The 16,602-nt window shown below is 34.4% G+C and overlaps 1 protein-coding gene across 2 annotated transcripts; it reads right to left on the bottom strand.

The window, feature by feature from the left end:
• Positions 1–6,240: 6,240 nt before the first annotated feature.
• LOC124944000 (peptidyl-prolyl cis-trans isomerase FKBP16-4, chloroplastic) lies at positions 6,241–9,935 on the bottom strand. 2 transcript variants are annotated; one of them, XM_047484458.1, is made up of 10 exons: positions 9,751–9,927; positions 9,538–9,678; positions 8,532–8,587; positions 8,367–8,422; positions 8,094–8,151; positions 7,534–7,608; positions 7,362–7,451; positions 7,067–7,144; positions 6,919–6,959; positions 6,241–6,447 (listed from the first exon to the last, which is right to left on the bottom strand). In XM_047484458.1, exons 1-10 carry the CDS (start codon positions 9,821–9,823, stop codon positions 6,420–6,422), a joined length of 696 nt encoding a protein of 231 aa, XP_047340414.1. In that variant the 5' UTR covers positions 9,824–9,927; the 3' UTR covers positions 6,241–6,419. The 2 variants fall into 2 exon arrangements, 1 of the variants encoding a protein (XP_047340414.1); XR_007099784.1 differs by having other exon boundaries at positions 6,416–6,447; positions 7,067–7,158; positions 9,751–9,935.
• Between the last annotated feature and the right edge of the window lie 6,667 nt (positions 9,936–16,602).

Raw genomic sequence — 16,602 nt, 5'->3', positions numbered from 1 at the left:
ACACATAGGAGAAATTTGAGATCATGGTGGCCATATCAAAGGGGTTGGCTATTAATTGGCTGTCCGTCCTGTTCTCTACCTTGTGTTTGGTGGTGTCTATGCCGAAGAAGTAGAGTGTGGGCTTCTCTGTCCAACTCAGTAGAGTTCTTGAGCACTTACATGTGCCTTTGGGCAAATGCGCCAATATTAATGTAAGTAGGGTTATGACTAGTAGTACTGTTGGGAACAACATTATAAGGATGAAAACGATCAAAAAAATCCAAATCCACTTCATTCGTCCCAAAATTGAGTGGTCAGTCGAACACTTAGTCTAAGCGCCTTACTACCTCTAGTCGTAAAACCCCAGCAAAGAGGAGAAAGCTAATGATGCAAGATTCAACTACACGTTCAACAAGTCGAAAGCGAACTTCTGTTAGAGAAACCGTTGAGGTTGTCTCCGTTGCGAAGAAGGCTAAATGCTTAAGGATTTTTCATTTTGTAGTCTTCTAAGGATTTTAACTAAATTAACATCAGTTTGATCCTTAGATGCTAAAAATACTATCCAAGTAAACCTTGAGTAGTCATAAATTATGACCAGTGTATATCTCATTCCCCATAAACTAGTTACTTAAATTGGACCAAACATTTCCATGAGTAGTAATTCCAAACATATATCAGATTGGATATTCCCTTTGTTTTTAAATGTTGACCTGATCTGTTTGCCCAGTTGATAATCTGGGAAAACCTTGTCTTTATTAAAATTCAGTTTATTCTAGTTACAAGATCTTTTGTACAAATATTATTAATTGTTTTAAAGTTTAGGTAATTAAGTCTTTTATGCCATAACCACTTTTGATCATTTTTGGCAATCATACATATGAGATCAGAAGAGTTATTATTCTAATCCATTTTATAAGAGTTTTCTACTATACTTCCTATTAGTAGGGTGTTCACTTTATGATCTAACACGACATGCATGCTTGTGAAATTCTACTATGGGCCTATTATCGCGCATTTGACTTATGCTAATTAAATTGTAACATAAATTTTCTACCAATAACACATTATTAACAATAAAATTACTATGGACAATCTTACCCTTACCCACGGTTTTACCTTTCGAGTTATCACCGAAGGTGATTTTTGGTCTAGTACATTTTGATATGTCCGTCAGCATTCAGTTGTTTCCTGTCATATGCTTGGAGTAGCCACTGTCCAGATACCATACTGAATCTTCCAAACTGCTGTCCTATTTTACCTACACCTCGTTGTCATCTTCCATGAGGAATTTGACATTTTTTCCTCACTTTCACTTGAGGAGCTCTCTTCGAAATAACTTTCAACCCATTTACTCTTGCTTTCCTCAGCAAGCAGAGCCTTCTGTTCCTTTTGTTCCTGGAAGATCTGCGATCCTCTTTGTACTTCCTCTCGAATGACTTTTGTCATCCCTTGTGAGTTTCTTGCAGTCAGCCATGAAGTGATCTGGTCTGTCAAAATTAAAATATTTTAAATTAGCATTAGACTCACTTTCATAATTATTTCTGTTAAGATTAGTTAGAATGATTCTTTCTCATGAATTTGCCAATCTTTTTGACAAATAATGACATTGCGTCGTTGTTGATCTGTTTAGTAGACTTGGTAGATGTCGAAGCAAGTGGCTCTTCAACAATCACCAATGCTTTTGTTGTGATGGAGGTGGACTCCTCCTCCTCATTCCTTGAGTTTATTTCAAACTCATAGGCCTTCAGATCAAAAAAGAGATCATACAACTCGATCTTATTGAGGTCCTTGGATTTCCTCATAGACATCGTTTTGATATCCCATTCTCTTGGCAAACTCTCATAGCTTTGATAACAAATTTCATATTGTTATACCTTTCCCAGGGTTGAGAGTTCGATGACTATGCTATTGAATCTTTCATCGAACCCATTCATAGTCTCACCCGGGCGCATCCTGATGTTGTCAAACTTTTGTGTGGCAACCATCATCTTATTTTATTTTGTTTGGTTGTTGCCTTCACAAAGTTGAGTCAGCTTCTCCCAAATCTTTTTGGTAGAGGAACATGATTTGATCTTGCTGAACATGTTCTTGTCCAAAGTTTTGTAGAGGATATCTTTGGCCACATTGTCGAGGTTGGGCTTCCTATTGTCTTCAACAGTCCACTCGTATCTGGATTTTTTTGTCATCCGAGGAGCACCCTCCGTTGTATTTGTGGCTGTGTTGACCTTTAATATCTTCATGGGACCATCTGTGATGATATACCACATGTCATCATTTTGTGCCGCCAGATGTGCTTACATTCTGATATTTCAGTCATCAAAGTCTTCCTTTGAGAACATTGGAATCTTGTTTAGGTAAGAGTTGATTCAGATATCTATAGTAGTTTAAGAATATAAAACCTGCTCTAATACCACTTGTTAGGATCGAAGACAACATTAGAAGGGATGGTTGAATATTGTTGTTCTATTTTTCATTTAAACGAGATTTTAATCCTGTTAAGGATTGAAAATCTATTTCTATTATTGGACAAATCGTAGCAAACTCTTGAACGGTTTCAAGTGCGGAAAATGCTTGCAGGATTTGTTGTGGTAGATATAAGAATGAATGAAGTAATGAAAAGACAACACAAGATTTTATGGATGATCGGAGATAAAAACTCTTACGTCACCCTTTCTTCTGTTTTTAGAAGGATTTTCACTAGAAGACTTTGATTTGTATATATATGCTACACAAACTCACTCAGATCACATGTCTTAACACTTGCCTGTCTGAACTTCTAGCTCTCACACTATCTTGTTGAATATACGACTATCTGTTCAACTTACACAAGTAAAAAAATTATCAAATAATACAAAAGATTATCGAGTAAAGTATCTTATGTGATCGTCGTGTATGTTAACGTCTCTCAACGTATATCATCTCGTATATGCGTAACGTAGTGACTTGTAAAGCATAGAACAGAACTGAGAGCGAGAGAGCGAGATAGAGCAAAAACGAACGAAAAACTTCACTGTTGTTCTCTAATGCCTTTTTATGCTTGAGAGATGTAAACAGTCGAATCCATTTTGTTGATACGTGGCAACAATATGTTTGTCGTATGCTTACCGTACGGGGTTTTAGTGTGTAGGGGAATGAAATATTCGTTTATCGTTTTGCATGTTAGAGTAGAGAGCTAGTTGTATATTTTGTCGTATTGGAATTTATGAGTGCTCAACTATTTGACTTAGTAAATAAGCATTCAACTGACGTGGAAATCAACTGATAGAAAGCTCTATTGATGATTAACTCTACTGATGAGCTACTCTGCTGATAGAGAATGTTCAGCTTATGGCAATTCTGTTGTTGGCGAACTCTACTGATGGAGCAGCTTAGCTGATAACAAGTCTACTGATGAAAACTCTGTTGTTGGCGAACTCTGTTGATAGAGCAGTTCAGTTGATAACGAGTCTACTGATGACAACTCTATTGTTAACGAACTTTGCTGATGGAGCATCTCAGTTGATAGCGAGTCTGCTGATGTCAACTCTACTGTTAGCGAGTCTTTAGCTGATGATAACTCTACTGTTACCGAACTTTGCTGTTAGCGAGTATTCAACTGATGGCAACTCTACTGTTAGCGAACTCTTCTGTTTGAGTACTCTGCTGCCAACAAACTCTGATGATTGTGTAACTCTCCTGCCATCGAACTCTGTTGTTTGAGTAGCTCTGCTGCCAGCGAACTCTGTTGTTTGAGTAACTCTACTGCCAGCAAACTCTGTTGTTTGAGTAACTCTACTACCAGCGAATTCTGCTGTTTGAGTAACTTTGTTGCCAACGAGTCTTTGATTTTACCTGCGTACTAACACATTGCTGAACTTAGTTTTATTCATTTATCAAAACCATGTGTGTTCATTTTAATTATCATAAGTTCATTTTAATTAATTAAAACGATTTTTATAATTCAACTTAATTTAACGATTTTCCCATTTAACTTAATTTAACAATTTCCCTTTTTTTATTAATTTAACAGGTGGGCTTAAAAATAGGACATGCTTAAAAAAAATAACGAGAAAAATTTAAATAAAACGAGTAAATAAAGGTAAGTTTTACTATTTTTGAATAATTAAATAAACAAAATAATGAATTTTATTGATTTAAAAAAAAATATGAGGTAATTCACATTTTAACCGTAATTCTTTTTGGGGGTTGACTTCAGCCTGCTTTTACATAGATCCGTCCCTGTATCTAAGCACCCATCCCAAGAATGAGTGTAACAATCAGGTTCATGTACAAAACAAAAATACTCAAAACTCTTTAACAACCATTAGTAAAACTACATATACTAGAATATAACATACAACATACCATTACAATTAGAGAACAAATGAATTAAAAGCGTCCACTCATGATATCAAAATCAAAAAAATCTAAATAGAATGCAAAAACACTGTTTCAAATAGTGGAACATAATTTGTTATCCTTCAACAATTTTAACTGGAGACCTGCAGAAACATATGATAAACTAAATTAAATTAATTTGTTAAAAATACAAAGAAACTAAGATATCTAAGAAAGGAAAAAAAAAGAGTAATGAATTTGGTATTATTATTAACATGATTCTGATTAATCCTCTAAGCTTATGATTATGTTGTTCCATTAATCATGTTACTTATGTTTGTATATATACATAATGAATTATGTGAATCAAATAGGATTCCTTATCTTTGATAAAGACATTATTGTTGAACTTTATGCATACTTTCATGAAAGGTCTGATTTATAAGAACTAGTATGTGATACTTAGAAGAGACTGATAAACTTACATACAACCATTATGATTCATATTAGTTTCTTTACTTAATTATCAACATTATGATGTTACCATATGTAATTGATTTATCTTATATTATGTGCACATTATGATTATATTAATTACTTACTAACAATGGAAGAATGTAAGACTAAAACCCATTAAGTATTAATATATAATAAGATAAATCATTTATATGAGTTGGGCCATTAATGTTATGGATTTTTTAATTAAAATCTGGTCCACAAACACATTGATGGATAGTCTTTGTTTTACTATAAAAGGAAGATTGACTATCTACGAATTAAGAGTTTCTTTCTCTAAACCAAGAAAGGACAGTAAAGAGAAAACTACTTTAAGCTTCTAGAAAAGGGAAAAACATAGAAATTCGTAAAACTATGAGTCCAAATTTGTATTACTGTTCGGTGAAAATGATATAGTTCGAAAATCCTTGGCAATAATGTTTTCAAATTAAGTTTCATATTTTCTAACATCAACACATTACAAAGAAAATAAAATAAAATCGGAATCTTCTTTGAGCTCTTCTTTCATTGTCCTTCGGCCTTTCGGCTTTCTCATTTTTCTTAATTCGACTCGATTCTTGTATGTGTCTAGCCATAAAAGTTTGACACTCTCGATCAATGTCTTCCCTTTCTTTGTGTCGCCCACTTGACAAAGTAGGAGACGTACAACTCGTCTTTCATAACCGTCTTTATAGCTAAGACTTCTCTCTCAAAGGCATCTTGTCTAACTTGAATGTTTCGCGGTTATGCCCATACTTTGGAAATTGAGAGTCTAAATGGTAGAGATCGTGGTATCGAGTATAGAACTACCTACATGACAAATACCAAAAACAAGCAAACATTTTGTCGTTTTTTTTCGGAATGTACTCATGGGCGCCAATCTAACTATAATACATACACGTATTTAGATAAGTATAGTAGGCATGTCAACAAATCTCTGATGTGGCTATCGATGAATAAAAGTGGTCCGGTTTTCTCGTCTAATTAAAACATTCGAGAAGGTTAATCCCCCGAAATCTAAAGTGAATCTTATGATGTAAGAGAGCATACCCTCACCATCCGCTGCAGCGCTACCTCTAAAAGCGTTACCTCTAAAAGATAAACACTTATTATACTTAATATAGATGACATATTGATTGTTTCAATAGATATAAACGCCATTCAAAATAAAGAGGCTTTTTGAAACCAAATTTAACATAAAAATTTTGGGAATGAAATCACATCATTTAATTGATTTATTTATTCATTGATAAGTGATGGCGTGATAATCATTCAACATATTTCTCAAAAAGCCATTGTTTTTTTTCTCTATAAATTTCACAACAATACATTGTGTTATTATCCATAAAGATATTTGTGAAACCAAACAGTGTCTCTGGCTGATTTTTTTTGTGTGTGGACTTGATCTCTGAGCACCAATCCCAAATGGGTGTAACAATCAGGGTCATTTACAAAACAAAAATACTCAGATAACAGCCATTAGTAAAACTACAGATACTAGAATACAACATACAACAGTCAATTACAATTAGAGAACAAATGAATTAAAAGCATCCACTCATAATATCAAAATCAAAAGAATCTAAATAGAATGCAAAACACTGTACCAAATAGTGGAACATAATTTATTATCCTTCAACAATTTTAACTGGAGACCTGCAGAAACAGAGGATAAACTAAATTAAATTAATTTGTTAAAAATACAAAGAAACTAAGATGATCTAAGAAAGGAAAAAAAAAAGTAGTTCAATGAATTTGGTATTATTATTAACATCCAAACAAAGGCAGGTGGTGTCTTCTTCTGTTTTCCCATGCTGCAACCAATTGGGGAAGATGATGAGATGGTGATTGCAGAATAATCCCTTGTGATTATAATTAAATTTGAACATGAATGGTATTCATGTGTGATTACAATTCAGTTTAATTAATAGAGAATAGTTTGATCCTATGGCCATCTCATTTTCTACATGAGTTGACTTGGTGTCGTATCGGTTTGACAAATAACAGAGGCAAAATTGGATCTGCTGGAGTGTTAATGAAGTGAGATATTCAAACTAAGGTGCTAAGTTGAGAATGGGTGATTTAAGGTTCTTTCATAAAAGTGCCTCCAAAATACATAGTACTCACCCAAATGGGGTTTGTTTGATGGATAGCAATTCAACATCCAACTGAAGAGGAAAAAGATAAAGTTAGAATGAGCAGGCAATAGCAGAATCCTAATGAATATATTTTGTTTTATTTTTTTCAATGTAGATAGTAAAGAAAGATGTGTTACCTCAATTGTAGCATTAGGAGGAATTTCCTGCACTCCCTTGCTCCCATAGGCTAATTCAGGGGGAACTATCAGCAATCTCTGCAAGAAATTAACTGGATAAAAAGATTGATTTAAATTCTTTGACCTTGAAAGAAATAGAGTATAATATGTGATCTCCTTGAAAGTCTAAGGTATTGCTAGCCTTAGTCACTGATATTTTTGTTTTTCCTTTTCTTTACTTTCGTGGTTTTGACACCTCCTCCTCTGCGTCTTTTTAAGAAAATGACCTAGTTTCAAAATATAAACAGAATCTCACCTGTCCTCCAACACGCATTCCTTGAACACCCAAGTCTAAACCTTTTAAGACATTTCCCCTTTCAGACTGACCAACATCAAATCCATATGGCTGCAAATGAAAACACATGTTAATATTTAACAAACTTTCAAGCATTTACAATAATGGGTAGAAGGATAATGAAAGATCTCACTGTTCCACCACCAACACCAAGACCCTGTCTACTTGTCATGAATGTTATACCCTTCCATTTAGCCACATAGTGAACCTATAAAAAATGAACAAAAAATAATTATCTTTCCAAAAGGCAACCTTAAGAGTAATGACATCACAGGACATAAAATCGAAGGTAAACTAATAGGAGAAACAAAAAAAAAACACAATAGATAGGTTTTCTAAGTGATGTTCTCTTTAAATGATTTGACAATGCATTAGGTATTATTGACTTAAGCATATAGTAGAAGATAGTTAGTAGAGACAGATAGATAGATAGATATAGAGGAGTATTGGACAGATGCAGTTATGAATGAAAACAATGATGTGCTGTCATGCATCTATTCATGATTTTCTCCTCTCATGCTCATGCGAAGGCCATTCTCTTCTCATCTGCATCTCTTCACCAAATCTATATAGATCCTAGATTTCCATGCAGGTCTATTGCATTAGTATGGAAGTATCGTGAAGCACTAAGTCAATATGTGTTGTACTAATGTTCCTGCAAATGCAATGTTTTTAAAGGAGTCACAACCATACTGCAACTCGAGATCCTTTCACAGCTTCTGCGCCTTTTCCAACTATAAAATCATAATACCTGCATAATATTTCCATAACATATGTTTATACCGGAACAATATGAATAGGTGTTTGAAAATTAATCAGGAATTTCTGTAAGAGAAGAAAGAAATTGGAACATTTAGTGTCTACCGTATCTAAATAAGTTATATTTTAGGGAAATGATGGTATGACAAAATGAAGAATAAGAAAATATAATGAAGCAAAAACAAAATCATGGAAAATTTTACTTACTTTAAGCCATTTGAAAGAGTTTTGAACTCACTCTCGGGTATTTTTGCACCTCTAAGCTGCCATATAGACACAATTTTTAATGTTTCATCAATTTTTCAGTAGCAAAGAAGACAACATCAACAGCAGACAAAATATGAAAGAATGTGGGGTAAGAAGTATTATTACAGCTCTTCTACTTGTGCTTACTGCTCCACTCTCGTAAGGAAAATAAAAGCCGACAGCTGAATCATGAAAAGAAACAGTTAAATGGATAGTTATGAACATCGAGTACTTAATAGAAATTAGAATTTAAAAATGTAAGTTATATTTTTGAATTGTAATAATATGATCATAATATTATGAGAATCTCTTTATTCAATATTATTATATATGTTAATAATTTAATTGGAAAATTGTGGAAAAAAATGAGTGAACTAAAAGACCGGACTCCATGCCTTGACAGTTTTCTAAATATGTAGCAGAATGTATTCAATTCAATATATAGAAATAATATTAAGGAGGGTATTGTAATTAAGCCAGAAACATGAAGCAAAAAAGTTTCTTCTTTCCAGAACATGAAACTAATTTCTGTCAATGAAAACCCAAAGAAAACAACTTCTTGAAGGTTGGTGAAAGCTTAATGATTTGTTCTTTGGAATGCACATATGTATGCCTGATTCTAACACGCAGCAAAAGAACACCAAGTTGAGTTATGTCATCTGCATAATTGTCATTTGATTGCCTCTAGAGAATTGGTTGCATAAGGCATCATCTCCATTGAGAGGTTAAAAGTAGGAACAATTTCAATATTATGAGTTATTTACTTCTTGAAAGGAACTTGAAAGAAACTCAATTGTGAGAGAATCAAAACAAACACAAACATTATGAATTAAGCTAATTATTTTCCATCTTTTGCACTTCCAACAGTCTGCTTCTCTGCTTTGACTTGTTTCTATTCTTCACTTGATTGTGTGACAGTTATGTCTCAAGCCCAATTTAAGCTTGTACCATATATTCCAACTTTAGGAGAAACCAGACTTAAATGATCCTTGAATACAACATAGAATCGCCCATTACAACAAATCATGTTAACAGAAAAAGAGAAAAGCCCTAAGCAGATGAAAGATGCCATTTTTTCACAAACATGCAATAGATAGATCTAAGTTACTACGAATTCAAGCACCAAACCCACCTGCTGTTACTAACCCACTTATCAGAACTCTCCTTTCATGGTATCCCTGAGATATAACGGGAATTTCTTCCTTAACCTCTGAAGAGGACGATGAACATTTACATGGAAATATTGGTCTAATCCACCTTAAGGGTTTTGTCCCTGCAATTAAACAAATTAATATGATTGGTAATAATACATACAACGCATATTAGATAGAGAAAAAGAGGTTACTGGATATGGAAATGGAGTTAAGAGAGTGGTGAAGGAAATTGTGATGATATGGAGGACAGAGAGAGAGCTCCATAGTTCAGAGTCTGTTGGAAATGGCAGTTGATTCAAAGAATCAGCCTTTTCGGGGGAGGATTTTGTACCCATTTAAGCGTTTTACAATGGGAATATAGGGGAAAGATAGCATGTCCAATTTCATCCACATTTTTTCTACCAAAATATCGGAAAATAAAATCATTGGCAAGAAACAAAATGGAAAATATATGTCTTGGCAGCCCAAAAAAAAGAAAAGAAAAGTAGAACATGTATGTTGAATTGGCATTATTGATTAGAGTAATGCAGGATGTTTGTTAATCTAATTGGTTGTAAATAATGGTCAAGTCACCCCACTCACAACAAGTGATCCTTCACTCCATACTCTTTCAATTATGAAAGTACCCACAATTTTTCTTTCTTCTCCTTTATTTTTTTTATTGAAAAAGTAAAACATGTTAGTAAAAATTTAGTTACAAATGAGTTTGACAAAATTATGGGGAAAGAGTATGCCATAAAAAGAAGAGCAAACTCGTGTGAATATGGATAGGGATATAGAACCCAACGCCACAACTTTTTATAAATACGTAACCAAACATCGGTCTCTTAAAATGAGAACTCTTTAATTTTATTTTAGTTTTTTTTTGTGAAGTAAACTAAATTGGAGACTCTTAAAGTCAATTAGTTTATTATGTCTCAGCACGTACTAAATCTAAAATTTGTACGGGCCAAATAAAAAGCCTATGGTATAGAACTCTATTTCGATTCTTCATCTCTAAGATAACATAATTCTAAAAGGAGAGTCTTCATGTCTATAATTATTAGATTCGAAAGGAAGGTAAGTCTAGGGGTTCTATGACATACCTTTTGTAGAATTTTTTTTCTTTCCAAAAAGAGTGCACGAGTCGAGTCTACCATTTAAGTCATTCGTTGCGTCTCCTTTGTGGGGTGGAGCACTCAGAAAGATACGTAATGAATGACACCGACCAATTTCAGATCTCACAAATCACCCTTACAGATGAGGCATTCGAATGGATAAACCTATAATAGGATAAATCTTTTCACGGGAGAGAAATAAAATGCGTACATAAAACTGACGACTCTACTAAGGACTAATTAGATGCTTAACTCAAAATATGTAATTGGTTAAACTACACTAATAATGAAGGATGTTACATAACCTATTTCAAAAGAATCTTTTATTGAGGGCACAAAAACCATGAACACAATGTGAATCTCACATTTTAATTTGCTTGATTCTTGCATGCAGATTTAACCTGACAAGGTTCATCACCTCATAATTGATGAGTTGTGTGAACAAACGTGTATTGATAAACACTATTTGCGCACACACGGGCTCAAATATCTTTGTATGTCAAAGCTATGTAGACATAAGTATCTAAGGAATACTACCTACACTAGTAGGCCCATTCACCCATGATCGTTGAAACTTGAAACACTAAGATACATCCTCTTTCTCATCTCATTTTTTATTGATTATGTCAACATGTTGTCGTAAGTCAATCTACGTGCAATTTTTACTATGTGTTTTGCATGTTAAAATAAATAGACGCCCATAAGCATAAAATTAGAGATTGTTTTTCAAAAATAAAAGTTAATTAGAACTTTTTTTTTCTAGGAAATGTCTCGACTAGCCCAACTCGATGTTGATTGTCACGTCAATCATTTCTTCAGTAGTAGGGAGTCATATGCATGCTTTGGCACTAATGAAATTCTCTCACTGATCTGTACACCACTCAAAATCAGTTTTTTGATTTAAATGCACAATTATTGGGATCTGGACACCATAACGTTTGTCATAAGAGGGAGACATATTTTCCTTAATATCGAGGACTTCAAGGTCATCATGATGTTTCCTAATGTCACTCCCCGTGCCTTTTGCATCCACAAGCATCTATCCCCTATAACCTTCTACATATATGTTTCGACATTAATAAGTAGGCTACTCAACATTTAATGGTGGATGAAACCATTGACTTGAATGGATGGAACGAATCAGATCTACACTCTGAAGATTTGGGACGAGCGAACATACTTTGCAGAAGGATAATGGCGATGATGCTTGTACACTTTCTGTTGCGCCCTTCACAAATCAAGAGGTCTTCAGCGCGTCTCATTGAAATTTTCGTCGCCATGGAAAGTAGTTTGCACAGCCTAACATGATTTGGATTGCTGAAACTCTCATGGGTCTTAATGTGTTTTGAACTAAAAAATAAATAAATTAAAATAATTTTTTTTGGCACAATTAGAATCCCACATTCCGATCGAAAGATGATGGGAGTGAAAGAAGTTTCTTAGTATATAAAAGAAACTATATTCATAATTATAATAAATCCCACATCGAAAGATGATGGGAGTTGGAGAAGTTTCTTAGTGTATAAAAGAAATTCTCCCCTCTTTGATTTATTGCACCCAATATTAGTATCTATTCTTCCTTATTAATTGATAGCCTTAGTGCTCGGAGACATAGACAACATTTTGGCCGAACTCTGTTATCAAATTTTGTTAGTGTTCTTTCGGTTGTTTTCTTATTTTGTGTTTCTGTCAGGGTTTTTCCCAACAAGTGGTATCAGAGTCGAAGGTTCGTCCTTGGCATGGTGGAGTCTTCAAAAAGGGCGTCAACTCCTTCGTCATCCTGGACGAGGACACCGATGTCGAATTTGAAGTTTGCGGTGGAGATCTTTGATGGAACTAGGCATTTCGGCATGTGGCAAGGTGAGGTTCTAGATTGTCTTTTTCAGCAGGGTCTGGATATTGTTATTGAGGTCGGAAAGCCAGATGGTATAGAAGAAAAAGAGTGGAGTATCATGAATCGATTGGCATGTGGAACAATTCGATCGTGCCTGTCCAGAGAGAAGAAGTATGCTTTGAAGAATGAAACTTTTACACAAAAACTGTGGCAAGTATTGGAGGATAAATTTTTGAAGAAGAGTGGTCAGAATAAGCTCCTTATGAAGAAGCGGGTGTTCCGGTTTAATTATCAATTAGGTACTACTATGAATGAACATATTATTAAGTTTAATGAATTAGTAGCAGATCTATTAAACCTTGATGTTAAGTTTGAGGATGAAGATCTTGCTTTGATGTTGCTATCGTCCCTTCCTGATGAATATGAACACTTAGAAACAACATTACTTCATGGAAAGGGAAATGTTTCTCTTGATGCTGTAAGTTCTGCTTTATATAGTCATGAATTGAGAAAAGGACAAAAGAAAAAGCAAAATAGGTACAGCAGATGAAGCATTGATGGTCAGGGGCAGTCAGCAAAGCAAATCAAAAGAGAAAAGAAGAAGATCTGAAAGTAGAGTTACCAAAGATGAATGTGTTTTCTGTCGTGAGAAAGGACATTGGAAGATTAACTGCCCAAAGTTGAATAAGAAAGAGAAAGATTCTGAAGATGCGAATGTTACAGAAAACAAAGGTGATGCAGATTCAGAATACTCTTTATCGATGTCACACACATCACATCCTGATGCGTGGATATTGGACTCAGCATGCACTTATCATATGACACCAGTTCGAAAGTAGTTCTTTGACTTTAAGGAACTGGATGGTGGAGTTGTTTACATGGGAGATGCTAATACATGTAAAATAAAAGGGATAGGTTCAATTAAGCTGAGAAATGATGAAGGATCCACCGGAATTATCAGAGATGTTCGGTACATACCGAATATGAAAAAGAATCTCATTTCTTTGGGGGCCTTGGAGTCGAAAGACCTACATGTGAAATTGGAAATTGGAGTTCTTAGGGTAATATCTGGAGCGCTAGTGATGTTGAAATCTATCAGGAAGAGTAATAATTTATATTACTATTCAGGTAGTACAGTTAATGGGACATCATGTGTATCAACTTCCGGGAGCAATAAGGAATTAGAGGCAACAAAGTTATGGCATATGCGATTGGGGCATTCTGCTGAAAATCTATGCAAACTCTTGTGAAACAAGGATTATTGAAAGGTACAAAAGTTTGTAAGTTAGATTTTTGTGAACATTGTATTCTGGGAAAACAAAGACGAGTAAAATTTGGCATTACTATCCATAACACCAAGGGTATTTTGGATTATGTGCACTCAGATGTCTGGGGACCTGCCAAGACTCCTTCTCTTGGAGGTAGACATTATTTTGTTATTTTTATTGATGATTTTTCCAGAAGAGTATGAGTGTTTACTATGAAGAATAAAGGTGAAGTGTTTGAGGTTTTTTTTAAATGGAAAACTCAAGTTGAAGACAAGACAGGAAGAAAGATCAAAATTCTCCAGACTGATAACGGTGGAGAATACAAGAATGATTCATTCTAGAAGTTATGTCAAGAGTGTGCCATAGTTCGACACTTCACAGTCATAAAAACACCACAGCAGAATAGAGTATCGGAACATATGAACAAGACATTGGTGGAGAAAGTTCGATGCATGTTGTCTAATGCTGGGTTAGATAGGAAATTTTGGGCAGAAGCTGTGTCATACGCTCAACATTTAGTAAATCGTCTACCATCATCTGCACTTGGTGGTAAGACTCCATTAGAGGTATGATCTGGAAAACCTGCAACTGATTATGATTTTTTGCATATTTTTGGTTATACTGCATATTATCATGGAGTTGAATCAAATTTGGATCCACGAGAAAATAAGGCTCTTTTTATGTGATTTACCACAGGAGTTAAAGAATATCGCCTCTGGTGTTTGGATGCAAAGAAAACCATTATTAGTAGAGATGTTACTTTTGATGATTATTCAATGTTGAATAAGGTAACACCAGACAAGATTGATTGTACTCCGCAATAGGTGGAGTTTGAGCAGATAAAGATAAGCCCAACTATAAGTGACTCACCAACGATAGATGAAGAGTTAAATGAGGAAGAGGTTCAGACCCAAGAACCTTCAGAACAACGTGAATCAATTGCTGTGAATAGGCCAAAACGAGTTATTCAAAAACTAGGTCGGTTTATTGACATAGCGGCCTATGCACCTCTAGTCGCAAATGATGTTCCATCCACTTTTTCAGATGTCAGTCGAAGTACTGAAAATGGAAAAAAGGAGAGGTGTTATGGAAGATGAGATGCAATCTATTCATAAGAATGAGACATGCAAGTTGACGCATCTACGAAAAGGGAAGAAGGCTATTGGTGGTAAATGGATATTTGCTAAGAAAGAATGATTTTCCAAAAAAATTGACGTTCGTTACAAGGCAAAATTGAAAGCTAAAAACTACGCTCAGAAGGAAGGAAGTGATTATAATGAGGTACTTTCTCCTATTGTTAAACACTCTTCCATTGGAATTTTGTTGGCCTTGGTAACGCAGATGAATTTGGAGCTAGCTCAACCAGATGTGAAGACCGCAGACATACACGGTCATTTGAACGAGGAAATCTACATTTATCAACCAGATGAATTCAAAGTTGCTGATAAAGAAAATGGAGTTTGCAAGTTGAACAAATCATTGTACAGGTTGAAGAAATCGTCGAGACAATGGTACAAGCGACTTGACAAGTTTATGATGGAGCACAAGTACACAAGAAGCAGATTCAGTTCATGTGTGTGTTTGCGCAAATTGCAAGATGAGTCTTACATCTATCTACTCTTGTATGTTGATGATATGTTGATAGCATCAAAGAGCCAATATGAAGTTGACAAATTGAAGGCTCAATTGGGTAAAGAGTTCGAGATGAAAGACATGGGGAAAACCAAATCTAATTGTTTAGATTTGGTAAACATCTTCCGCGTTTGAGTCGGCGTTGAAGAGCGCCAATTGGAAACACTGAAGGTTTAATTTTTAATATTGAAGATTAGTATTTGAATATTGTTCCAAAGTGGAGATTTGTTGTTTTTGGCACAATTAGAATCTCACATCGGAAGATGATGGGAGTGAAAGAAGTTTCTTAGAATATAAAAGAAACTGTATTCACAATTAGAATAAATCCCATATCAGAAGATGATGGGAGTTGGGGAAGTTTCTTAGTGTATAAAAGAAACTCTCCCCTCTTAGGTTTATTGCACTCAATATTAATATCTCTTATTTCTTATTAATTGATAGTCTTAGTGCTCGGAGACGTAGGCAATATTTTGGCCGAACTCCGTTATCAAATTCTGTTAGTGTTCTTTCGGTTGTTTTCTTCTTTTGTGTTTCTGTCAGGGTTTTTCCAACAATAATAACATAAACATTTTCCAATAAAAGCACAAAAAAATATTTTTCTTAGTCTAGTTTGGTTTTTCGAAACTATAATATCAGAGATGATATATTTTTAGGTAAACTTTTGGGTTCGTTTCTTGTTCACAAGTTTGTACCACTTTTATTCCAATATAGACATATATTCTGTGAAAAGATTGTTGCAAGACTATTGATAGAATGGATTCAATATTTAGACAAATGAGTAGGATTTGTAAAAATGAATATAGTGTAACAATACTAATCTTGTAAAATGATCAAGTGTTTAAAATAGAGAACACACTAATGCCCTTTTTTAAGAGTGTAATCATGCACCAAACCGAACTTTATTTTCTTTCTAAAACGTGTTTTTATGCACAAATCATTTTATTTCTCAACTTCTTTCGAAGTAAGTTGGGTAATGATATTAAAAAAGTTTAATCATGATTAAGTTCTATTTTCTTATTTATAATCTCACAATTGGGCGAGACCTTCGATAAATCTCTTTTCTCAACTCGTTTTATAAGATTCTAGAAGAAGATAGCTACATGACTTGGAAAATGGACAAAAATTAAAATTCCACTCTATTTATACCTCAATTTGATTCCTCGTCTGGTTTAATAGATTCGAGAGGAATATAGGCATTGATTTATAAAATAA

The sequence above is a fragment of the Impatiens glandulifera genome, chromosome 6 (assembly GCF_907164915.1).
Source record: "Impatiens glandulifera chromosome 6, dImpGla2.1, whole genome shotgun sequence".
Taxonomy (NCBI): domain Eukaryota; kingdom Viridiplantae; phylum Streptophyta; class Magnoliopsida; order Ericales; family Balsaminaceae; genus Impatiens; species Impatiens glandulifera.
This window is presented reverse-complemented; position numbering and strand designations above follow the sequence as displayed.